Below are 26,590 nucleotides of genomic sequence, written 5' to 3'. Positions count from 1 at the left end.
TGGCGGAGACTACACTTCCCAGCATTCCAGGGGAGAGCCCGGGGACCACAGATCCCAACACGCAACAGAAAGCCCAGGGACTACAAATCCCAGCATTCCCTGCACTCAATTCCTCTGTAACTTCGATTCCAGTGTGCCGCGCAGTGCGCGCAAGTTCATAAACCTGCTTGTAGGTTTCGTGGTTTCTGAATCCCTAGACTTGAAACCAGGCGGGAAGATCCTCTTCAGCCTCAAAAGATGACAGCCCACAGAGAGGTAACTTCTGTTTGCATGGAACTCAGAAATCTCCTGCAAATCATGGTAAGGACGAAACAACAGACACAAACACTGATTAAATTATGAAAGATAATAGAACAAATGACTCCTTCAAGTCGTACTTGTTCGTTGGCCTGGGGCGCCGTTTAGGTGTTTTGCAGGGCTTTCTGGTGTGCTCCTGCGTTGGACTGAGAGAGATATCGATTGTATACTCAGAATATCAGTACAGTCAGACTTCAGAGAATTCGCTAATCCAACCCCTGTTATTTTTACATATGAAGAAACTGAGGCCCAGAGAGGCAAAGAGATTGTTGAGGGATCACAGCAAGTTGGGGCAGAGTTAGAATTCGTCTCTAAGTCTCCTGCAGTCTGGGCTTTTTCCACTACACTAGGGTGATGATATTTTTAGCAGCATGGCTATGCGATCTTATTCTCCTTGGTGAAGTCTTCCCATCAAGGTCGAAACACCCAGAGGTGTTGTCTGCCATTTCAATAAACAATGTTGCCTGCCATTCCAGTAAACAACAACAAATTTTGGCCACCAACAAGCCATCAGCCACTGAAGCCACCCTTGAAGATGGGCCCAGAGGGGAATTCAGGATGGAGAAAAACAGGATACTTGCCCCAGATAATTAAGATGCATATCTAAGGAATAATTTCAATGAGCTCAGACACTTGCATCTTCCCATACATAGAAAAGCACTAAAATCATTTATTTGAGATGTTTGTTTTTTGTTGATTAGCAGTAATCTTTTGATGTTCAATTACATATTTTCTTTTCAGCAAAAACTCCTTTGTATCCTGGTTCCTCTGTTACCTCTTCGGAGCAGTTCCTCAGAGCTATCTGAGAGGCTGTCTCCTGGGCTATAGTCCTCAGTAAGGTCCCCAAATAAAACATAACTCACAACTTTTAGGTTGTGCGTTTTTCTTCAGCCGACATTAGGTAAGCATTTATTTGGTGGCTTTCCTGCAAGTGAAGGGGTGCAATGTTTGTTTATCCTCAGTCTAGGTAAGACTTGGTGTTTTGATTTGTTCTTTTTTACTCAAGGCAACATTTAATATGATTTCAGAAACTAGGTAAATTTATAGCTTAAGGTTTCCTTGGAGATCTGCTATCTCTTTTCCGAGGCCTTCCTTCCTCTTCCTGTACTCCTTTCGCCTATCTGGGCACCCACCCACGTTTTCCTTCCATGTAATTCAACAACCACCCTTTTCAGCTTTTGTTATTTGCCAGACTCTCTGTTGGTAGAAGGTGAAAGGCATGGTCACTGCCACAAGCAAGATAACCATCTAGTTAGGGAAATAAAGAGACTCTACTGAAATTCAAGATGAACTGTGATGAATGGCACAAAAGAAAGGACATTAGAATGCTACAGAGGCCCCCATGGAAAGATGTATTTCATCTGGCAAAACTTGATTGAGGAGGTGGCATGGGTAGGATTTTTTTCTGTGTTAAAAATTTTTATCTGTAAATCTTTTTTGTTAATGAAGTGTAACACATACAGCAAGAGCACAGTTTTTGCATATGTATACACCTGTCACCAACCCCCAAATCCAGATATTGAACATTTCCAGCACCCTTCCCAGGGTGCCCCTTCCCAGTTAGTGCTGCATCCTTCCATCCTGATAACTACTCTTCTGACTTCTATTACCATAGATCAATTTTGCTGTTCTTGAATTTCATTTAAATGTAATCATACAGTAAGTGCAATATGAGTCTGGCCTTTTTCGTTCATCAATATTTTCGTGAGATTCATCCATGTTGTATGTAGCAGTAGCTTTTTTTTTAAATTGCTGAGTAGTATTCCATTGTATGTATGTAGCACCATTTATCTTCTCTACTGTTCATGGGCATTTAGGTTTTCATTTACCAGTTTCTGGCTTTTATTAACAAAGCTGCAATGAACATGCTTAAATGTTTCTTTTTGTGGACTCATGCATTTATTTCTAGGAGAGGAGTTGCTGGCTTGTGTGGAGGGCATACGATCAGCAATAGTAGATACTGCCAGTTTTCTAAAATGTTTGTACCAATTTTCACCTTCACCAGTAACATGAGAGAGTTCTAGTTGACTCTTACCCTTGGCAATAGAGGGTGGTGTCAGTTTTTAAAATATTAGCCATTTTGGCTAAATGTGGTATCTCATTATAATTTTCATTTACATTGTCTTTGGTGTTGAGCCCTTGTCATATGCTTGTTGGTTACTTGATGTCCTCTTTTGTGAAGTGCCTGTTCAAGTCTTTTGCCCACTTTCTTAATTGGGCTAATTATCTTATTGATGTGTTGTCCTTTATATAGTCTGGATATGGAGTTCCTTGTCCGATACATGCTTTGTAGATATCTTTTCCAAGTCTGTGGCTTGCCTCTTTAGTCTTCTACTGGTGTCTTCTGAGAAGAGAAATTCTTCATTTTAATCACGTGCCATAGTTCAATGCTTCCTTTTTATGATTAGTGCTTTTTGCATTGGTTAAACCTTTGTCTACATGGTTGGTGGAATTTGAACAAATATGAGGGAAGAGCACTGTGAAAAGGAAGAGAGAGCAAGTTTGAGCATAGGCCCTGGTGTCAGAGAGGGAAGATGTGAGTCCTGTTAGGCCGGGAAGGCATGGAATTTGGGCTCTAATGAGGTGGGGCGAGACAAAGCTGGATAGGTAGGAGGGAGGCATACTGAGAAGGGCTTTAACTGCAGCCTTGGAGTCTGGACATTATTCTGGAGGACGTGGAGGCACAGCTGGAATATTTATGAACTTAAACAGAACTTAGTTGTTCTCCTTCCACCACCGAATTTGCTCCTTCTCCTCTGCAGCCCTGTCCTCTAACACCACCTCCAGACAGCTCTGGCCTCCCCAGCCAGAATCCTGGGGGATGTCTTCCTTTTCTATCCCTGCATTCAACTGGTCACCAGGTCTGATAGATTCTAAGGTATCTAAATGTCTCCGACAATGACCCTTCTATTTCATGCCCAGCTGCAGCTACCTTTGTTCAAGATCTTACAATCTCTTAACTGGAATACATCAGTCACCTCAAGGGTTTCCCAGCCTCCAGTTCTCTCCACATCCAATACTTTCCTATAGCAGCTAGTGTCCAAAATGGCAATTATTCAGACCCCTCCACAGCTTAAAAACCCTAAACAGCTCCCCAGTGCCCTTAAGGTAAAACAAACAAACAAGCTCTTTTACATGGCTAGTATTCTTTCTGATTTGCTTGCTCATTCTTCCAGGCTCAACTCAAGCCTCATTTCCTCCAGAAGCCTTCCTTAAATCACCTCTCTCCAGGACACAGCCAGGAGAGACTTATCTGTACCCCTGGGACTCGTTGTGGCATCATCTGTCCTAGTCAGATGGACCTGTCTCTCCCAGGAACCTTGAGCTCTCCCAGGTAGGTACTTGGCTGTATTTAGGTTTTTACTGAGTATAGGGCTGTGCATGTGGTTTCCAAGAACCTTGATGACCCGACTCCAGCTCTGTAGCCCTCATTTCTTACCCTGGAACCCTGGGTTCCAGTCACTGTGGGTTTCTTCTCTGCGTTCGTGTATGCTGCACAGTGCAGGCCTCTGTGACTATGGTCACTGCCCTCTTTTCTTCCCCTTTTTGCCCATAAGATGCCCACTTTCTCTTCCCTAACACGTTCTCTTCTGGGCTTCCAAAGTGTTGTCATCTCTCTCTCACAGCACTTAACACATTGAAGCTTTTTGAGGGCAAGAGCCTTGTCTTATCTTCATATAAACTTCTAGAACGTAATACGTGCTAAAGAAATTTTTTAAATAAATGAATGCGTTTGTGCTCAGCTCCTTTGCATCTGTCGAATTTCTGCACCCAAATGCACGAAAGGTAAATAGGGTTTTTTTTTCTCATCTTCAAGACCTGAAAGTCTGTGGTGTACACTTTAAAGGAACCAGCCTAAGTGTTCAGTTACGTGGCATTCTCATCCATCTTCCAGGGGAGTTGGTAAGTACCAAATGCAACGCCACGAATGTCATTTTGGTCACAGAACCATCGTTGGCTCAACCCATCTTCTGCTTATTTTAAAATATTTTCTGAATAAAGATGAAGAACATGGTCTTTGGCTTCAGATAGCCTGGGTTTCAAAGCAGACTTTTTTTTTAAAAATTATTTTTGGCTGAGTTGGGTCTTGGTTGCTGTGCGTGCATTTTCTCTAGCTGCGGCGAGCAGGGGCTGCTCTTCGTTGTGGTGCGTGGGCTTCTCATTGCGGTGGCTTCTCTTGTTGCGGAGCACCGGCTCTAGGTGGGCGGGCTTCAGTAGTTGTGGCACGTGGGCTCAGCAGTGGTGGCTGGCGGGCTCTAGAGCGCAGGCTCAGTAGTTGTGGCACATGGGCTTAGTTGCTCTGTGGCATGTGGGATCTTCCCGGACCGGGGCTCGAACCCGTGTGCCCTGAATTGGCAGGCGGATTCTTAACCACCGTGCCACCAGGGAAGCCCTCAAAGCAGACTTTGATACTTACCGGCTTTTGGATTTTTAAATTAATTAATTAATTAATTAAAGGCCGTGTTGGGTCTTTGTTGCTGCGCGAGGGCTTTCTCTAGTTGCGGCGAGCGGGGGCTATTTTTTGCAGTGTGCGTGCTTCTCATTGTGGTGCCTTTTCTTGTTGTGGAGCACGGGCTCTAGGTGCACAGGCTTCAGTAGTTGTGGCACGCAATCTCAGTAGTTGTGGCTCACGGGCTTAGTTACTCCATGATCTGTGGGACCTTTCCAGACCAGGGTTGGAACCTGTGTCCCTTGCATGGGCAGGTAGATTCTTAACCACTGCGCCACCAGGTAAGTCCCTGGCTTTTGGATTTTTAGCCTTAGTTATGTCACCTGAAAAATGGGAATAATATTACAGGCCTAGAGTAATTATGAGAATTCAGTGAGACAATGTACAGCACATGGCACATGGAAAAACGCTCAGTAAACGGTAGTTATTAGGCTTAGTATGTCTCTGTACCCCGAGGGTAGCCACAGTCGCCCTACGGAAGTTCTGAGGGTAAAGCTCGGCCAAAGAGGATGGATTTAGGGCCCAGGATGGTGATGGCGATGGTTGGGGGGCCAAGTACTACCTAGGCTATATTCCTCTCCTCAGGGCCCCCACCCTGTCCTGGGCTACAGCCCGGCTCGGGACCCACTTTCCCCGGCCATGGCCGCACTGGAGGTCTGAGGCGGCAAACGCGGCGGGGGAACCTAGTGTGGGCGGAACTCGAGTGCAGCGGCGGGAGGCTTCCGGGGGAGCCGCAAGGGCAACGGGTCGGCGGAGGCAGAAAAGCGTCGGACGCCGGGCCGATCATGGATGCTTGACAACCTGCGGGCAGGCGCCGGGAGGCCAAGCCAGCGACCGAGAGGACGGAGAGGCGGCGAGGACAGGTAGGGGCCGGCGAGAGGGTGGGACCCGGCGTGCCAGGTTCGTCTGGGCCTTCAGGCTTAGCGCCAGCCGTGGGAAAAGCCCTCGGCCACACCGCCCCGCCCCCGCTCCAGGGAGCGCGACCCGCGGCTCATCACCCTGCACCCGCGGCTCTGCTTGGAACACGCCACCCGCCCTGAAGTCCACCCCAGTCCGCGACTCTCAGCATCCGTACCGCGGTTGCTCTCGCTTCCCCACCCGTAAAGGCTGCTCCTTTGCCCCTCTGCCGTCCATCAAAGTAGCGCCTCCCCCTAGGATGGGAATTCATCTCCCCTGAGTTCCTAGCCGCCTCCTCGGGCTCTCCCGCTGCAGAAGAAAGCGATTATCGGCGCCTCCTCATCTCTTTGCCCCCGCGGGCTTTGCTCCTTAGACCGAGGTTTTTTTGAGGGACCGAAGTTCTGTCCGTTTTTCTACCCCTTCTCCATCTCCACGCCCTGTCATTCAATGTCTTCGCACGTGTCCACTTGGAAGCGAGGGTTTTGTTTTTCCTCTCCTAACCATCACCTTCCCCCGACATCTCCTTCCTACCCTCTCCCCCCAGTTTCCCCTTCCCTCAGCAACCTTTATTCCCTAGCACTTCATTTTTGCTGTTTCTGACAAGAGCTTCTTAGGTAACCCTGGATGAAGCGACATACTTGCTTTTGTAATACTGTGAAAGGGCTGCCACTCTTGGTGCCTGCCTCCAAAGGAAAACTTAGTTTCTCTTGCACGAAGCTAACCTTTTTTGATTTATTGTCTTTTTCACTCTACTATACTTCTTCATTTTGTCACACTGCCCAGTATATATCATTTTTGGAGGAGTAATCTTTTCTCATGGAGAACTCCTGTAGAATAGATACGCAGTGTGTGTGTTCACACACCCAGCTTGTAGTAAGTAGATTATACAGTTGAGGGACCCTCCTGTCCTAATGTCTTCAGGATGGTAATACTATATCTTTATTGTTTTCTCAAGTCTTTTTATTGTTTTCTTGAGATTTTGTACAAATTCTGAAGTCGTGTTTGGTAAAATGTCACATATCCGTAGGAGGCCAAATAAAGGGATTTTCCTCATGGACTTACACAGCATGTATGTGTGTATTTTCTTAGTTTGAATATGTTGCTGCTTATCTTTCAAGATGATTTCCCCCTTTTTCTATCTGATCAATGACTTATTTGATAAATGGGCCATCTTTCTTGTCTGCTTTTTGTCTTTCCTTATCTGTATCTGGCTGTAGGTGGGATTCTAATGACACACCGAAGCTGTAACTGATTACTTTTGCTTACATCTGCTGCCTCTGTGTTTTGGCAAGGTTCTCTGCTTCTTAACCAGAGTCTAAAAATGAAGTAGATATAAGACACCTACTGAGATACTCCTGTGTGTTTCTTTAGGTCCTGGTTAGGTTAAAGGGCTTGGAAGGTGCTGCCTTTGGCAAAGGGCCAGATGGAATGAAGTGGCTTTTACTAAATGTGTTTCAAACCTCTGAATAAGGACAAAATCCCTTTAACTCCCAGTTAAACGCTACCCATCTCACAAAGTGAGATCTGGACTGAGGAGCTGTTTTTTTCTTTTTGAATACTGTAAAATTAAAGTATTCTGATGTCTGATCCAGCATTAACTAGGCATAGACTTTGCAAAGGAGAAGGAAGAATGACTGAAATACTTTTCTTTGGACAGATCTCAAGACCAGAGAATGGCAGGTGAACAGAAACCCTCAAGTAACCTCCTGGAACAGTTTATCTTACTAGCCAAAGGTACCAGTGGCTCAGCCCTCACTGCTCTCATAAGCCAAGTTTTGGAGGCTCCTGGAGTATATGTCTTTGGAGAACTGCTGGAGCTGGCCAATGTGCAGGAGGTACGAGCAGTTTCTAAACAATTTTTCCATCTTCTTTGTTCTCAACCTTCCTGTGATTCTCCAGGTTTCCAAGGAATTTCAGTGCTGAAGCATTGTGGACCCATGAGATATCCTTTTGAGGAATTGGTGAGGCAGGGGAAGAGGGCAAGGATGATGTCCTGGGCTCCTTCTGGTCAAGGTTTTCATCTGAATTGGGGGCAAATTTAGATTGGGTTGCTAGTAATTTGAAAGATAGGGGAAAAATCCAACTGAACCTGATAAATTAGAAAAGTAGAGTATAAGCATGGACTGATGTTTAACAGGGGTAGTTTCAGTCATTCTTAGGAACAAAAAACCTCCAGTGCAAATATAGACATTGAAAATTGGTCAGGTACATACATAGCAGAAAATGTTTGTTATTGAACATGAGATGGGCATGAATAAAGAATATATTGTTGGGCTTCCCTGGAGGCGCAGTGGTTAAGAATCCACCTGCCAGTGCAGGGGACATGGGTTCGAGCCCTGGTCCAGGAAGATCCCACATGCCACAGAGCAACTAAGCCTGTGTGCCACAACTACTGAGCCTGCACTCTAGAGCCCACGAGCCATAACTGCTGAGCCTGCGTGCCACAATTACTGAAGCTGGCATGCCCAGAGCCCGTGCTCGGCAACAAGAGAAGCCACCACAACGAGAAGCCTGTGCGCTGCAATGAAGAGTAGCCCCCACTTGCCACAACTAGAGAAAGCCTGCACGCAGCAACGAAGACCCAAAACAGCCAAAAATAAAAATTAATAAAATAAATAAATTTATTTTTAAAAAAAGAATATATTGTTCCTGTGAAAAGGGCAGTACTGTGCTGAAGAAGGTGTGTAAAAAAGATATGACAGGGCTTCCCTGGTGGCGCAGTGGTTGAGAATCTGCCTGCCAATGCAGGGGACATGGGTTCGAGCTCTGGTCTGGGAAGATCCCACATGCCGCGGAGCAACTGGGCCCGTGAGCCGCAACTACTGAGCCTGCGCGTCTGGAGCCTGTGCTCCGCAACAAGAGAGGCCATGATAGTGAGAGGCGCATGCACCACAATGAAGAGTGGCCCCTGCTCGCCGCAACTAGAGAAAGCCCTCACACAGAAACGAAGGCCCAACACAGGCAAAAATAAAAATAAATTAATTAAAGAAAAAAAAAGATTCCACGTCTTCCCCCAACATTGGCAAAAAAAAAAAAAAAAAAAGATATGACATGAAAAGCTGGGAAGTAGTCCTTTTTGCTTTGTTTGCTTGTTTGATGTTGTTAGTAAAACCTTGGGTATCACTTTTGGTTGTTGTGCCTTAAAAATGAGAAGATCTGGTGAAGAGTAACCAGGTGGAACAGACATGTAAAGCAACCTATACTTTTTCAACCTCTACTTCCCATTTTGGATATTTTTATATTTATTGATTGATACTTTTATACTGATTGATCGAAAAGTCTGGTGACATCTTTTTTACTTTGGAGGATGTGCTCAGGAGCTCTTGGTGGGGTAGGTTGGCTTCCTCTTTACCATCACAGCTTCTTCCTGGCTGCCCAGGGTGGTGCCTGCTCTGCTGACGGCCACCATGTGCAGATCTGGGCAGTACTTGTCCTTGAGGATCATGTGCACGATGCTACTGAGCGTCGCCCAGGCGTTCTTGTTGATGGTGGTCCACACATATGGGGTGGCTGACTTTTGCTGGCCAGTTCTTCTCTTCATGACACTAGGACACCTTTGCCATTGGCTGCCGGCTCCATGCCCGTAGCCCTGCTGTGAATCAGCCCGTTGTAGCAGAAGGAGTGTGGGTCTTCACGTTACTGGACTCGCTGCTGTACGTCTGCTTATTCCTCTTGGTTAGTAAACTTGAGCAGTTCCCCATGATCATCCATTGCAGATGTGTGGATATGGCATCACTTCCTCTCCCTGCAACAGCTGGAAACAGGAAGACCTAGTTTTATTTATTTTTTTGCGGTATGCGGGCCTCTCACTGTTGTGGCCTCTCCCGTTGCAGAGCACAGGCTCCGGACAGGCAGGCTCAGCGGCCATGGTTCACGGGCCCAGCCGCTCCGCGCCATGTGGGATCTTCCCGTACCGGGGCATGAACCCATCTCGCCTGCATCGGCAGGCGGACTCTCAACCACTGCGCCACCAGGGAAGCCCCTAGTTTTATTTTTTAATTGTAAAGTTTTATTTAACGTCAGCCTGGCTTGCTAGACTGTAAGCTTTGTGAGGGTAAGGTCTATTGTGCTCACCATTGTTTCCTTAGAGCTTATTATGTAGCCTGACACACAGTAGGCTTTCAGTAAAAATTTAATTACCAGAGATAGAAAAGGAATCCTGTGAGGGAAATTTAAGAAAACTGAGGGGTTTTTTTAATAGGCTTTATTTCTTTAGAGCACTTCTGGATTCACAGCAAAGTTGAGAGGAAGGTACAGAGAGTTCTAATATACCCTGTGCTCTCATACATGAATAGCCTGCCCCATTACCAATATCCGCCACCAGTGTGGAACTACACTGGCACGTCATTATCACCCAAAGACCGTAGTTTACATTAGGGTTCACACTTGTATTTCACTGCCCTAAAGGTCCTCTGTTCTGCCTCTTCATCCCTTCCTCCCCTCTAATCCCTGGCAACCACTGATCTTTTTACTTTTTCCAGAATGTCGTGTAGTTGGAATCACACATATGGAGCCTTTTCAGATTGGCTTCTTTCACTCAGTAATATTGCATTTAAATTTCCTCCCTGTCTTTTCATGGCTTGGTAGCTCATCGTTTTTCAAAAGAAGAGATGACCAAAGGGTAGTGTGTCTCTTCAGGTTTGTGAAAAGCCTGAATGAATATGCCAGGTGGTTGTTTCATATGGAAGTTTGGATAAGAGGAGATGGATGAAAATTAAAGCCAGAAAGACCTTGTTGACGTAGTCCAGTGGGAGAAATTTTGGAGTGTCTGCTTTAGAGAAAATAGTCTTTTATGGCTAGTTTTGTAATCGTCTGTCTGAAAAGCGGGGGCTAGATTTGATGGTCTCTTCCACTTCTGATTCAGGGCCTCAGGAGATTCTCGGTAACCTGAGACAGAGGCTGGGCTATTCAGATGCCAGAGTTCTCACTGGAGTGCGTAGCGAATCACCCTTATCTTCCCATAGTTTGTTTTTTTCCATATGTGAGCTGGGAATAAGCTAGCTGCCTTTCAGTGGTCAGAAATTACAGACGTCGTTTGTGGAAGCTTTTCTTAAAAGATGGTTAAAATCAAGTGGTATTATTGTTGGTGTCCACAGAATACCACTTGGTTCCTGTTTAGACTTTATTGAGTTTGGTACATTGGAAGAGTAACAGGTACATATTTGTGAGTAAGGGAAACACCCAGTTACGGTAACCGGCAGCAGAGCAGGGTAGAGCAGTTCCTGGCAGAACAGTGTCTCTTGTGTTTTTCTTCTGCAGATGGCTCTTTGCCATTAGCATCAGCGAGGAATAAGTAATTTTAATGAAAATTTTTATTTGGGGCTGATATCCTGGTTTCCTGTCCCAGCTGGGCTGTTCTGTCACACCTTATGCTGTGCTAATCTCCAGCATTCACAGTCCACATGTAGTCCTGAAGCTTGGAGCCAACCCTATACTTTTTTCAGTTTGGATTGATAGTGGCTTGTGCTGTACCCACCAAGCTGGTATATTGACAAGGCTGCTCCAGTCTGTTTTTTTTTAAACTTATTTATTTGATTTATTTTTGGCCGTGTTGGGTCTTCGTTGCTGTGCACGGGCTTTCCCTAGTTGTGGAGGGCGGGGGCTACTCTTCGTTGTGGAGCGCGGGATTCTCATTGCAGTGGCTTCTCTTGTTGTGGAGCATGGGCTCTAGGCGCGCGGGCTCAGTAGTTGTGGCACGCGGGCTCAGTAGTTGTGGCCCATGGGCTTAGTGCTCCGCGGCATGTGGGATCTTCCCAGACCAGGAGTTGAACCCGTGTCCCCTGCATTGGCAGGCGGATTCTTAACCACTGCGCCACCAGGGAAGCCCCTCCAGTCTGTTTTTTTTTTTTTTTTTTCTGCGGTGCGCGGGCCTCTCACCACTGTGGCCTCTCCCGTTGCGGAGCACAGGCTCCGGACGCGCAGGCTCAGCGGCCATGGCTCACGGGCCCAGCCGCTCCGCGGCATGTGGGATCCTCCCAGACCAGGGCACAAACCCGTGTCCCCTGCATAGGCAGGCAGACTCTCAACCACTGCGCCACCAGGGAAGCCCCCTCCAGTCTGTTTTGATGGCAAGGGAATCCTGAGCAAACCTGAACTGCTCCCAGTGCTTACTGCTTTGTGTGTGTGTGCGTGCATCTGTGTGACAAAAGTAGCTCCTGGGCATGCTCTGTGCAGTATAAAGCATGTATTCCTGAGAGAGAAAAATTAAACTTGGGGCCTTATTTATTTTTTCCCAAAGACTCAAAGAGTTGGAAGGGACCTCAGGGACCAAGCAATAAAACGGTACAGAACTGTGGCACGTGATCACCTGCCCTCTTCTTGAACACTGCAGTGATTGGTAGCCCGGTCTGTGAACTGCTTTTTTTTTTTCCTCCTCAGCTTGCAGAAGGAGGTAATGCTGCTTATTTGCAGTTGCTGAACCTGTTTGCCTATGGAACATACCCAGATTACATAGGTGAGTTGGTTAAGGTCCTCTAAAGACTTTGCTTAATTATGTTGCTCTGTCTGGATATGTTGCCTTCATGAGGGTCACTGAGGTCTGGGATATAAAACATGGGGTGGTATCTTCCTAACCTGGCTGTTTCTCATTTTACTGTGCTCTGTAGGTGACCTCCCATGAGGACTTTCGTTCCCACCTTTTATTTCCCAGTGGGTAAATGGGGACTATGTTTATGCTCATCCATAAATATAGCCCTTGTTTATTTTCCAGATGAGATTCTTGAGGACTGGTGTTTGTAGAACACTTGGAGTGTTGTGAAATGTCAGAATACTTTGTAAAGTATTTAAGCATTGTAAATTTTATCTAAATACTATCATCGTATTGAAGAAAGTTTGGAAAACAGGGAAAAAAAGTCACTTGTACTCCCATTAAACTACTGTTAGCGTTATGGTGCTGGACTTTTCTTCCTTGTGCTTATGCTTTCTGATATGTAGGTGTAATTAGATTATGTATACCATTTTATATCTTTATTCACTTATTTCATAAGAATTTATCCATGTTTTAAGTCTTTGTAGTCATTTTTAATGTTCCATAATCGAATACTCCATAATCTACTTACCCCATTCTCTTTTGTAGATCATTTGAGTCATTGTATTGATAAATTAGAATCTTAAATATCAGGAATGAGGTGCATGAATGTCCAAACACTAACCTACCTTCCACCCAAGCCATTTTTGTCTGGCTTCCCTAGTTTATTTTAGTGATATGACATAGGCCTGGCAGTTTATTTTAGTGGTATGACTCAGGGTCTTCTCTACTATGTCCTCGACTTCCCCTTTTTTCTCATTTTCTTTCTCCATGGTCACTTCTACTTACTCGGTGCTGCTGCCAGACTGGACAGGTTGCCACTTGCCAGCTTTTTCTGACCTTCACTTTGTTCCAATGCGTGTATCCTTTGTTTCCATCCTCACTAAAGAGCAGCATTTTACAGACTCTAGAACCAGGATTCTTGCATTATATTCTGTGTGCACCTCAATAGTTGTGTGTTCTTTGGTAACTTAAATGATCTTCTGTACCTCAGTCTCCCTGTCTGTAAAATGGGAGTAATAAAAAGGTCCACAATCCCTTATCTGCACTTCTTGGGCTAGACGTTTCATAATTTAGAATTTTGGGGACTTTAAAAAGGTAATATGATGCATCTACTTTTTTATGTAACACCCTCGAGAGATGTGGGCAGCACCGGTAGTCAAACACATTCACAGTTTTGCAGCAAAACAAATGAATATTCACAACAAGTGGGATAAAAAGCCTAACTCAGTTTAGGTCAGGAATTGCCACCAAATGAATTTCAGCACCGTGCTCAAGGGAGAAAAAGCAGTGTGGATTCACCTTTTTGGAATCCAGCATTATGGATAAGGAATTGAAGACATTTGGAATCTGTCTTGTGGGGCTGTTGTGAGGACTAACTGGATGTGTGTATATATGAACGGATCTGTGTGTGCACTTACACTAAGTAAAGCTTGCCGTATATGTTGCCTTGGCTGGTGCCATTGCTGTTGCTATTATTGTTATTGCTAAAATTTTGCCTATCCTTCAAGGATCATCTCATAGTCCACCTTTCTTTCTTTTTGTCTCCTGTACCTCCCCAGCTCCCCAGTGTGACTGCACTCACTTGCACTCTCTCTTTTTTCTCTCCCCCTCTCTTTTTCCCTTTCTGCCTCTCCCCCTCCTCCTCACCCTCTTGTTCTCTCTGGTAGTTTGTACCTTTCTTCTGGTAGCTCTCTTGCATTTGTAGCTGTTGAAACATTGGATGGTAAGACTGAGGACAAGTCCAGGGCCACTGAGTTGCACAACTCTGGGTGGTAGTTGGTGCTCCTGGAGTTGCGGAGTGTAGCAGCCCTGACAAGGCCCGTCTGTTCCCCTTGAATCACTTAAGACAGTGCATTGCACAAAACAGACGCTCAGTGAAGACATGTTGAAAATAGTACTCCAGTAAGAGAACTGTCATATATCGTTTTGTGCACTCATGCCCAGCTTCTTAGGAGACTAAGCTTCTTGTGTGTAGAGATTCAGTTTTGTCTTCTTTGGAAGGACATGGTATTTCAGAGAAGATGGGAGGTGCTTATGGAACATTTGCCTAGTGAATAAGTGCAGAGTCATGACAGTGATTCAATAGTAGGTTTGATGTGGGGAGTTGGTGCGCTTATTCCATGAAGAAATCCTAATTTTATTTTGTGTCTTGATTTTTGTGGTGGGTGGGACTGAACAGCCAACAAGGAGAGCCTGCCAGAACTGAGCACAGCTCAGCAGAACAAGCTGAAACACCTTACCATCGTGAGCTTGGCGTCAAGGATGAAGGTACGGTCCAAATCCTTTCCTGTCTTCCTCCTTACCTCGAGGCAGGTGTCTCATTGGCATCAGTGCGGGAACTCCCAGCTACACACAGTAGAGTTGCATCATAAATGCATAAAATTTGCCTGGCAAAGGACAAAAGAGAAAAATATAACAGTTAAAATAGTGTAGATAATTACTCACCATTCCATTTAGGAAAAGTATGCCCAGGAGTGATTGTGAATCAGCAGGTCTCAGTTCTGGCATGCCGAGATACCCCACGTGCTGTGAGCATTTTGCCATGCTTAAAGGAGACTGCTATTTCAAGATACAGATTTTTCAAACAGCAAGACATCTCAAGGCAAGTTAACTGCTTCAGCTGTTGCTCAGTGCACAGTGAACTGTTCCCGTGCTGGAGGAAAAACTTGCTATGTTGAACGTACTGAGAGGCAGATTTTTTAATATGCTGCCTTCCTCTGGGGATTTTCAAGGTTAATTATACTAATTGGAATTTTTGCCTTCTATGCTAACTTCTGACCCTAACCTTCTGTAAGATACCACTCCACTATACCTCTGAGTTCTTCTTTTTAGAAAAAGACGTGCAACCAACTGCTCATAGCCATTAACAAAGAAGATCCAGGTTTGATTAATTTATAGTTGATTTTTGGCTCTCTGCCCAATCCCAGCCTAAATGTCTCAGTTTTTGGGGGGCTGTGCCTTTGAAAAAGTTTGCTTTTTGCGTTTCCCCTCTGTGATTGAGCTGGAGAGATGTATATTTGTTCTTGGATTGCTGTTTCACTTGCTAAAATTATTTTATCTGGCCTAATCACAAATTTCTGATTCTCAGCTGGGCACTTCAGGTGGGAGGCCTATTTTGTTAGGAAATGAGGACCTGAATTTTTTTTTTGTCCTGATCATGAACTTCTCAAGTGTAGCAAAGAGTAGGAGTGACTTTTTCCCTCGTTTCTGCAACCTGTCCTTTTTTTTTTTTAACATCTTTATTGGAATATAATTGCTTTACAATGGTGTGTTAGCTTCTGCTGTACAACAAAGTGAATCAGCTATACATATACTTATATCCCCATATCTCCTCCGTCTTGCGTCTCCCTCCCACCCTCCGTATCCTATGCCTCTAGGTGGTCACAAAGCACCGAGCTGATCTTGCTATGCGGCTGCTTCTCACTAGCTATCTGTTTTACATTTGGTAGTGTGTATATTTCCATGCCATTTTCTCACTTCGTCCCAGCTTACCCTTACCCCTCCCCGTGTCCTCAAGTCCATTCTCTATCTCTGCATCTTTATTCCTGTCCTGCCCCTAGGTTCTTCAGAACCGTTTTTTTTTTTTTTTTTTTTTAGATTCCATACATATGTGTCAGCATATGGTATTTGTTTTTCTCTTTCTTACTTACTTCACTCTGTATGACAGTCTCTAGGTCCGTCCACCTCACTACAAATAACTCAATTTCGTTTCTTTTTTATGGCTGAATAATATTCCATTGTATATATGTGCCACATTTTCTTTATCCATTCATCTGTCGATGGACACTTAGGTTGCTTCCATGTCCTGGCTATTGTAAATAGATCTGCAGTGAACACTGTGGTACGTGACTCTTTTTGAATTATGGTTTTCTCACAGTATATGCCCAGTAGTGGAATTGCTGGGTTGTGTGGTAGTTCTATTTTTAGTTTTCTAAGGAACCTCCATACTGTTCTCCATAGTGGCTGTATCAATTTACATTTCCACCAACAGTGCAAGAGGGTTCCCCTTTCTCCACACCCTCTCCAGCATTTATTGTTTGTAGATTCTTTGATGATGGCCATTCTGACTGGTGTGAGGTGATTACTCATTGTACTTTTGATTTGCATTTCTCTAATGATTAGTGATGTTGAGCATCCTTTCATGTGTTTGTTGGCAATCTCTGTATCTTCTTTGGAGAAATGTCTGTTTAGGTCTTCTGCCCATTTTTGGCTTGGGTTGTTTGTTTTTTTGCTGTTGAGCTGCATGAGCTGCTTGTATATTTCGGAGATTAATCCTTTGTCCAACCTGTCATTCTAAGCCCCTGTATCAACCCTGGATTTCAGACCTTTAGTCATAGAAAACTCCCCAGGTATGTTTGCCCTCTTCTCCTCATACATCTTCCTCTTGTTTCTGCAGATTTGATTGCTGTGTTAATTTTCAAACTAATAGTGATGTATCATAGGATTTACAGAAAACTGGTATTTAGATATCTAGTTGTCTTGGAGTCATGCAGAATGTTGGTACAGTCCATTGCAGGACTACTGTTGGGGAATTGACATTGGTTGTAAGAGACCCAGAAAACATGTAAACTTCAGGATGACCTCTGAGCTTGCGGTATCCACTGGCCACCTGTAGGTGGATGCGTTAGCCTGTAAGTTTTTTTAGTTGTGCTCTGCTGGGCAAGCAGCCAGTTTGTTCTCCAGTGTCTGAGATTCTTGGGAGTTTTTTTTGATGATCTGGCATTTTATACAAATTCTGCAAGCTTCCAAAAGGCAGCAGAGTGCCAGATACTGAGGATATCCCTTTCTCCTCTAGAAAGAGTCTTTGGGATCTCTAAGAGTATGCTTCAGAGCATGAAAGCTGGAAGCTGAGCAAAGTCCAGGAGGCAGAGGATGGAGGAGAATGCGTTCCTAGATGCTGTGGGTCTTGTTTGGATCCCACAGGTCTCACAGCTCATTTATCCATCTCTTGTTGCCATAGATGTTAATAATTACCACTAGACTGCATTTCCCAAAGCCCTGAGGCATATGTTGGCTATCTGAGTAATAACCTGAATTTTCTTTAATGTTTACCAATGGTTTTTGTAAACATTACATGTACCTTATCTGTAGTGTATCCCCTACTCTGTGCTGCTGAAGGACCTGGAGATGCGGAATCTCCGGGAACTGGAAGACCTCATCATCGAGGCTGTCTACACTGATATCATCCAGGGCAAGCTGGATCAGCGAAACCAGCTGCTGGAAGTGGATTTCTGCATTGGCCGTGACATCCGAAAGAAAGATATCAATAATATTGTCAAGACCTTGCATGAATGGTGAGGCTCAAAGAAGGAGGTGCCCCCCTCTTTAGGGAGGGGATACCTAGCATCCCCTATGCCTCTGTTTGGGGAAATGTGGTCTCCAGGTATCAGCTGGGGCTGCCTGGGAGCTGGGGCCTTGGGACAGCAAGCTAGGGAGTGGGGCTGCATTTGTGACTACAGCTGTGTGGCAGTAGGAATCACTTGAGGTTTCCTAGTGCCGTGGTTGTAAAATAGTTCTTGTTCTATGCAGTTGGGGGCCATTTAGTAGCAGGCTGTAAAATGCCCAGAGTTGGCAGGTGGAGCCTCTGAAGCCTCGCTGTGTGACACTGATCCTGTGCTTTGCAAACTCATCCTCAGTGTTTGACCAAGCTTGGGAATTAGTGTTGGTAAGATTCTTTGGATAAGAGAACCAAGTTCGGCATCAGTAACATTGGGCTAGTGTTTGTAAAATATTGTGACGGATATTGAAGACAAGGAATGCGTTATTCTAAGTTGGAACACAGACTCATATACAGAATATTTGATAACCATATTCTGGTATATAAAAGGAAGTGGAACATTTGCATGTACTCTATTTTAATGGAATTTGATGTTCGCAAGAGCTGTTGCACATTCTACACGGATTTGTTATGGTGTTATTCAAGACTGAGTTGTGAAGGAGGGCCAGGGTGAGAGTATAACTGGAGGTGAGGAGAGTGTGTTCCCAGGCAGCACATGGCACGTTGGAGGTCATGAAGCAGAGTAGGCAGACTTTGTGCAGAGGGCTGGGGCTCATTTTGTCTTTAAACAGACTGACTCTCTGGCTTAGCCTCTAGAGGTGTGTATCCAGGGATGTACAGACTGACTCTCTGGCTTAGCCTCTAGAGGTGTGTATCCAGGGATGTACAGCCTAGCTTTGACCCTCTGGGGGTCCACAGCCCCTAAGTTTCCCTCACTTCAGCTACTCTTGGATCCCCAGGCATGTACTTGCCCACGCTTTACCCCAGGTTCTGTCCCAAGTGTGACTCCAGACACCTTCCCTTTACAACATCTGACACAAGCAGGAACTTTCAAAAGATTTTAAAATAGTGAAGTCAGACTAAATGGGAAATAAACTTAGAAAACACCCCTAACATGAAAATGGTCTGGCATACAAAATCTAGGTTTCCAGTCCCACTAAAGTTGGCTGTCTTTTTCCGTTTTTGAGATGACTGACGCCGTTTTTCACCTCCATAGTCTGGCTTCAACGTGTTTGCACCCAGAGGGCCTATTCTAGCCCCCATTCCAGGATGTTTACTAGTACAAATTCTTACAACTTGTTTTTATGCATTGGAGTTAGATTTGAAACAAAATTGGTATGTAGAGTGGCACCGCAAATACGCAGAATGTTCCCAACTGTTGACTCTAAAGTGGAGGGTACGTGGCTGTTTATTGTACTATACCTTCAACTTTTTTTTTAACGTATTAAAATTTTCAAAATAAAAAGTGGGGAAAATGATACAATGAGGAGGGGGTGGCAGTTGGGAAGTAACACACTTCTGAGAAAAAGGGCAATCTTCAAAATAGGATGCTTTTAGAAAATAATTTTTTCTGTTGAGAAAACTGATTAATCAGTGCCACCTGTGAAGTCTCTCCTAATTCCTTTAATTGCACAGCCTGTGAAGCTTTCCCATGGGATACAAAGGTTGGCACTTAAAGCTGTATTCTAAGAAACCACCCCACATCCTCCATGTTTGTTTCCATATGCCTTATGTTATGTATTCAGAAACACCTGTCTTTTGAAGGAGTGAAGGGGCAAGAGCCCTGGCAGATGGAGTGTTACAGGAAGTCTCTAAGGAATTGGGGAGGGAGATTTGGGAGGCTGGAGGACAACTACCAGGCTTTTCTGGGGCTCAGGGCTGGTTATCTCTTATATAGGTGCGATGGCTGCGAGGCAGTCCTGCTGGGCATCGAGCAGCAAGTTCTGAGAGCCAACCAGTACAAGGAGAACCACAGCCGAACTCAGCAGCAGGTAGAGGCCGAGGTGAGGAAGAGAACGCCTGTCCCCACTCCAGGCTATCCCTGTTTGTCCCTTGTCTTGTGATCTTGGCGTAGATGAAACAGTACTCACTTGCTAGTGGGCACTGGGCGAGGTGCTGGGGTAGAGGTGAGTGCGACCCAGGCCCCCCTCTTGGTGCTGTCCGTCTCGTTTCTGATTCCTGGTCACCAGAACGTGAGCGGGCTCCGAGAGCGGACTGTTGTAATTCCTCAGTTTACACGCACTTTGCAGCTGTAGAGCAAAAGAAGTGAGTGTGGGGATGGGTCTTAAAGATGGATGGAGGGATGGTGGTTCCCAGGCGGGGCAGAGGGAGGGGTGCGGCTGGGCTGGGGCACGTGGGGCTTCAGGGCCCCGGTGCTGCTCTGCCCCTTACGTTGTGTGGTGGGTGCACAGTGTTCACTGTGTTCTTCTCTAATCTGTATGTGTATGTTGTAACCTTTTAAAACGCATGATATGTTTCATCTTGAAAAAGGAAAAACTTCGGTGGGTGAAATGCAAGTGAAGATAAAAGTGTGTGATTGTGGTGTTAGACGCCTGGTTGTTCAAGACATTTTCAGCCTCTGGGAGAGACGCAGGCTCCAGCCCTTGAGTTAAGGGGCGTTTGTCTGCCTATAGCCTGGACACCTGTGGAACCATCTCCCAATTTGTTTGGAGCCCTGAAGATCAGAATTTTAGCACTGAAAGTCCTTTTCTAGCGTGATGGAGCTTGAAGCATTAATGGTATTTAATGAATTTTAGAAGTCAGGTATCCTCAAGTGTAGCAGAATGGGACCCAGAGTTACAGCTAAGGAACATAAGAAATAAGTAGCTGTGCCTTTCTAAGGGGGATTTGTAAACTTTGAAGATTTCCCCTGCTGTGTTGTATGTACTCCTTGAAAAGAAAACCTGGTCTTTGTAAGCCCAGCTCCTTGTCCCATGCCTAATGAGCACATAATAGGTGCTCAAATGAGTGTTTATATTTCAGGCACACCCTCTAAGTGTCAGTGGACTGCTGAACTCTGCTTTCATGAACTAGAGTGCATTTATTTCAGATACACACATCCCTGTATATATATGCATACCTACTCTGTGAATGTTCCATCCACTGTAAATCTTTTTTTTTTTTTTTTTTGCTGTACGCGGGCCTCTCACTGCTGTGGCCTCTCCCGTTGCGGAGCACAGGCTCCAGACGCGCAGGCTCAGCGGCCATGGCTCACGGGCCCAGCCGCTCCGCAGCATGTGGGATCTTCCCGGACCGGGGCACGAACCTGCGTCCCCTGCATCGGCAGGCGGACTCTCAACCACTGCTCCACCAGGGAAGCCCCCACTGTAAATTTTTAACTCTACTTCTAGCCAAAGAAGTGTGAACTATATTTAATTTAGCATTAGTCAAAGAGAGATGCAATTAGGAAAGTAAGCCTGCAGCTTCTCTAATAAGCTCTGTGATCCCCCTCTTGAATATTTTGGTCACTTCTCTGACCTGGGATTGATGTCTGAGCAAAGTAGGACAGTATTCACTGATTCTTCCCTGTACATCAAACCCTGGAAACAGTAGATTTGGAGGCGAAACGCCCACCTGACCTGGGATAGCCTGAAACACACTTAAACCTGGTTGGTGGCCCAGGAGGAGGAGTCTGATCGCTACTGGCTGCCCCATTGTGCTTGGACTGTTGCTAATTGTGTGGCAGGTGGTGGGCTTGACTGTGGTCGTTTGCAAAACTGAATGATACTAGTTTTAGAATTTTGAATGGCTCAAGTTTATTTCCAGAAAAAATGGCATCTGATGAAGGAAGGCACTGCCTAATGTTGAGGCACGACCAATACGTAGACAACAGTGTGGGCTCCTTAAATTATGGTTATTAAATGAGAGCCGGCACACCTGGATTGCTCTCAGCGGCCCACTGCTGGAAAACACAGCTGCTCCTGCTGGCAGAGCCTGACGCTGCCACCAGGTGGCAGTAAGGATTTGATTAAGTTTGAGAGAAAGACATTTGAGGAAACCTCCAAGGTCACCTCCACTACCAATTAAAACAGTCTACTAATTTAATAATCTTCTAGGAAATCTAGAACAGACAAGTATGAGAAGAGTAGGAGCATGGTCAAAGCCCAGAGCCTTGACAGTTTTTCCATTCACAAATGCATGATCTGGCTACTATGTGTAGGATGCTGACCGTCCCCCAGCTGAAGGCACGTGGAAGGTGCTCACTAAGTATTTGTTGACTTGAAAATAAAACAGATGAACCACAAACACAGCTGTAATTCTGTCCTATTCTGCTTGTATTTATGCTTCCGTTCCTCTTGACTTAACTTTTTTAGTCATTTTCTCAACTGAGTTGATCTTTTCTTTATTTGTCCTTAAGTTAGATTGCTTGTTCCCAGAGGGGAAAACTTGACGTTTTTCTCCCAGCATCTTATAACAGCAGCTATCTTCTGTTGAGTATTAGCTTTAAGAGTCTTCCCTCTTAACGAAGTCAGCCCTATCACAAACTGCCTAAGAATATTCTCTCCTTTTAGTTTTTCACAGAAATAGCACATAATTAGTTACAATTCCAGCGTACCTGGAGGAGATAGAACAATAACATTATGAGCTGTTTCATTACCTCTGAGCAGATACTCTGGAGGGGAGGTAATGATCACCTCCACAAAGCACCTCCTCATTTACATTTGATTTTGGAGTGTATTTTTCTTCATATTTCAGTGTGCTTATAAGTCTGATGTTCTCTGGAATGTCCATCTGTAGTTCTTGCTGCATTCACAAAATAGGCTGTGTTCCAGTCAGGTAGGTAATAGAGCATAATTGGACAAAGTAAGCTCTGTTTTTCTTTATGTAGAAAATGCCCCAGGAGTTAAGTTAGTGACAGATCTTGAGCCTGTTGGCTGTGTGCTGCACCAAGAGTGTGCTTCTCGGTGCTTCCTGGAGAGTGCTTCTCTCCATCTCCCCGTCCTTCTTTTCTATGTGGCCCTCTCCCCACCGTGCACTCTATTTCCGTTGTCTCCCTTTGCTCTGCCCTCATAGCTCAAAGAGGTTTTCCTACCCTAAGACTCTCTTCTTTCTCCTTTTGCCTGAATATTTAAAGTCTCTAGTAGAACTAGGCTGTGATTTTGTTAGCAGGCGCAGTCCCACCTGAAAATTCCTGAGGCCCATGATTTGAGGGGCTTGACAAACTCTAGGTCATCTGGGGTAATGGGATGGGGATGGCCTGCAAGCCAGACTACTCAAGGAAGAAAATTAGAAGGGTCAAGGGCATTTAGGCCAAAGAAAAGTCTGCGGGATATTAGTCATCGTTTAAAGGGCGTCTCTGTGAAAGAGGAGTTACACTTCTCAGGATTGTTTCTTGAAGCTGAGATGGGCTTAACTGGTGGACCTACATGAGTGGCCACTCTTGGGTCCCGGAAGGAGCTATCTGCAGGTAGACCTGCACAGCTATTACAAAAAGCTAGTTGACTCTTAACTCCCCTTCAACTATGAGAGTCCGTTATTGGCTCAGCAGTCTACTTTGTGAGTTCCCTGTGTTTAAAATGCTAACAATCAAACTGATTGAGCACGACATATCCATAATAGTACCCGCTGTGAGCCACGTCATTCCCCCCATCCAGGCTGAGACCTTGTTTAAGATAAAGGACCTCATTTCTTAGGCTAAGAGACACTTGCCCAAGAAGCCCTCTTTTTCCCTATGGCATGTTTACCTGACTGTGGAGGACTCAACTTTGTCAGTACATAGTCTTACTGGAAGCTAGATGTGAACCCCTGAAACACAGAGGAGACACAGCACACAGGAGGCCATCATCCGAGAGTGAGAGGGCGCTGCCAGGCAATATAGGTTATGGGGAGGTTAGTGGTCGGGACAGGTTTGTGGAAGAGGTAGGGTCAGAGGTGGCCAGCGAAGGAGGAGGCTTGCCCAGGCTGGAATAACAGGGTGCAGGAAAGGCAACAAGGCAGAAGAAATGACTGCTTCCGGGTGTGAGGCCGGGGACTAGCGTGGCTCGAGTGGAGGGCACATGTTGTGGAAGGGAAGGAAGGTACAGGGTCTTGAGTGGCGTGTCAGAAGTGCAGAACAAACCAGGTTTTTCCTTGGGGTAAGTCTCATTTCTTTTCCTGACTTACCAGGGTCACTGAGCACCTGAAATAATAGCTTACTGGGAGATAGTTTCTATAAGAAAAAGCTACTTGAGGAGGTAAATAGGCATTTGAATGAATGCTTAGAAAACATATCAAACTGGACAAACCTTGTTATTTTATAAAGCGGTGATAACGGAGAAATCACATTTCTTAATCTCTCCCCCAAGGCCATCAAAATACACTGAAGTAAAACAAAAACAAGTATCTCTTTTATTTATTTATTTAAAAATTTTATTTGTTTATTTTTGGCTGCGTTGAGTCTTCGTTGCTGCACGCAGGCTTTCTCTAGTTGAGTCGAGCGGGGGCTACTCTTCGTTGCGGTGCGCAGGCTTCTCATTGCGGTGGCTTCTTGTTGCGGAGCACAGGCTCTAGGCACATGGGCTTCAGTAGTTGTGGTTTGCGGGCTCTCGAGTGGAGGCTCAGTAGTTGTGGCGCACGGGCTTAGTTGCTCCGCGGCATGTGGGATCTTCCCGGACCAGGGCTCAAACCTGTGTCCCCTGCATTGGCAGGCAGATTCTTTTTTATTTTATTTTATTTATTATTTATTTATTTATTTATTTATTTTTTGTGGTACGCGGGCCTCTCACTGTTGTGGCCTCTCCCGTTGCGGAGCACAGGCTCCAGATGCACAGGCTCAGTGGCCATGGCTCATGGGCCCAGCCGCTCCGCGGCATGTGGGATCTTCCCGGACCGGGGCACAAATCCGTGTCCCCTGCATAGGCAGGCAGACTCTCAACCACTGCGCCACCAGGGAAGCCCTGGCAGGCAGATTCTTAACCACTGCACCACCAGGGAAGTCCCCCCCTTACTTTCTTACCGACAGACATACACCTCACTCTGCACCAATACACCTCAGCTAGCTGAAGGGCAAAGGCATGAACAATCCATTAGAATTGGTGTTGGGGAATGTGTATAAATACGGGCACAGGAGTACGCAATTGCTAGAAGGACAAGTTGGTACAATCATTTTTCAGAAGGCAGTATAGCAATAGTTACTAAAGTAAAATGTGCAAACCCTTTGATGTGGAAAGCTCAGTTCTAGGAATATGTCCTCCACAGGTGTTCACAAAAGTATGCAAAGGTAAACATGGAGGGCTGTTCACAGGAGCACCATGCATAAGTGAAAAACAAACTGGGAACTAAGTAAAAAATGGTAGAACATTCATCCTAGAACAATACACAGATATTGCATAGGATATGTTTAGGAGTTGCTTAAATATTTTGGAGCCTCTCTGTTAATTGAAGAAAGGAATGCTGAAAACAGTACTGTGGTCGCATTTTTCTTTTACTACATTTTTTGTCATTTGTCACTTAGTTGGCTGAAGTTTATCCTCTAGTTGCTTATTCAAGAAGGGCTCGTGGGAATTTGGGAATTGTATTCCCAAAGTTCTGGTGAAAATATCTGTGGTTTCGTATGTGAACAGTAATGAGCTGAGTATAGCACCTTGTGTCACCCTTTCTTTTTCTGTGGCCATTTTAACCAGTGCTTTCTTTCACTTGCTGTGTTGTACCTTTTTGCCAAATGGTCCACTACCACTTGGCTTATTCCCCATTTTCAACCAAGAAAGCATTAGTTCGACTTTTTTGCTTGACTCATTTGCATGTATCTTCCATGAGCAGCCCCTGCTTGTTTCTCATCTGAGTTTCTGAAGATAATCTCAGATTTTCTTGCAGAGGAGTCTGGCTTCTTTCCTGCATGGCCCCCCTTATAGCGAGAACAAGTTGCAGTGAGTTTCTGGCGCTTACAAGCTGATCACACCAATTCTGTGTCTCCCTCCAGGTTACCAACATCAAGAAGACACTCAAAGCTACCGCGTCCTCCTCAGCTCAGGAGATGGAGCAACAGTTGGCTGAACGAGAGTGTCCCCCCCACGCTGAGCAGAGGCAGCCCACTAAGAAGATGTCCAAAGTGAAAGGTCTGGTCTCCAGCCGCCACTAGGGCCGGCTGGGGCAGCTGGCACTCACCAGGCCTGGGTCAGGTGGGGAGGGGACACCAAGGGCCTATTTCCTCCCCTCTCTACCTTCCATGAGTTCCAGACCTGCCCGTCCCCTCACCAGCGCCTCCCCCCACATTGGTACTGTTCCAGAAGAACCGTTAACTCCCTTCCCTCTCCCACTCCCTCTTCCCCAGCTGCTCCCTTCAGACTCAGGGGCTCCATGGATGCCATCCCAACAGGGCCGGACACTGCCCAGCTTCCCTCCAGGAGGTTCTTGTCTCTGTCTAAGGGCTTGTATCCCTCCCATTTTTTCTTTTGCTTCGTGTCATTTTGTCAGGCTGGTCATAAGCTGGAAGCAGCTTTAACTGGCCCACAGGGATGACTGCGAAGGAGGCCCCCCTCTGAGTGACGGGAGGCACTCCTTCTCCAGCCCATGTGCCACAGTACCCACAATGGTGCAGGCGCCCTAGCCAGGTATCCAAATGCTTTGTTTTCCCTCTCCTGCCTTATCCCTTGTTGGCAGCTCAGATCAGGCGATGGAGGGATGTGATGCTGGGCTGTGTTTACTAAACCTGCGGGTTTTCAGCCTCTTACGCCCAGCTCCGATCTCTCGTTAGTTGCGAGCACCGGGCTGATTAACCTCTGGAACCTGAGCACCCGTGGGGGTCGCTGCGGGTCTGCTGGGTGGCGGAAGTTTCTTCCGGCTTGGTGTTCCCCGCCGGCCTCGCTCCCTGCCGCCTCTGACTACTCAGACTGGTTTTTGGTGGGAAGGCCCCCGGCTGCCCACTGGGGCTGTCTGCCAACACTTGTTCTCCCGAGATCTTTAATTCTTCCCGGCTGCATCCGTGGTGGGGATGGTGGTGTTGAGGCCCCTCTATCTGGTGAAGGATCTGTTGCTGCTTCTGTTCCTTTCTTCCCACCCTCCCTGACCGGTGACCCAGAGCCCTCTGATGATGGCATTCTCCTGGCAAGAGAAAAGGACTTGACTAGCCTTTCTGAACTTGAACAGTTTCAGGTTATATTTTAATTTTTTTTTTTTTTTGTACAGGTTCTGATTCTAATACATTTCAACATGCTTTTTTTTC

At 45.7% G+C, this 26,590-nt stretch overlaps 1 protein-coding gene across 3 annotated transcripts; it reads left to right on the top strand.

Moving 5' to 3' along the window:
• Positions 1-218: 218 nt before the first annotated feature.
• On the top strand, positions 219-26,590 carry COPS7B (COP9 signalosome subunit 7B). Of its 3 annotated transcripts, XM_060106073.1 has the most exons (8): positions 219-300; positions 3,474-3,631; positions 7,302-7,479; positions 12,023-12,098; positions 14,353-14,441; positions 17,265-17,467; positions 19,349-19,454; positions 25,349-26,590. In XM_060106073.1, the coding sequence occupies exons 1-8, from the start codon at positions 238-240 to the stop codon at positions 25,505-25,507; spliced, it is 1,032 nt and encodes a 343-aa protein (XP_059962056.1). In that variant the 5' UTR covers positions 219-237; the 3' UTR covers positions 25,508-26,590. The 3 variants fall into 3 exon arrangements, with proteins under 3 accessions (XP_059962056.1, XP_059962054.1, XP_059962055.1); XM_060106071.1 differs by lacking the exons at positions 219-300; positions 3,474-3,631 and adding an exon at positions 5,504-5,610; XM_060106072.1 differs by lacking the exons at positions 219-300; positions 3,474-3,631; positions 7,302-7,479 and adding an exon at positions 8,911-8,975.

The sequence above is a fragment of the Mesoplodon densirostris genome, chromosome 8 (genome assembly GCF_025265405.1).
Source record: "Mesoplodon densirostris isolate mMesDen1 chromosome 8, mMesDen1 primary haplotype, whole genome shotgun sequence".
NCBI classification, from domain to species: domain Eukaryota; kingdom Metazoa; phylum Chordata; class Mammalia; order Artiodactyla; family Ziphiidae; genus Mesoplodon; species Mesoplodon densirostris.
The sequence above is the reverse complement of the archived record's forward strand: the minus strand, read 5'-3'. Positions and strand labels throughout refer to the sequence as shown.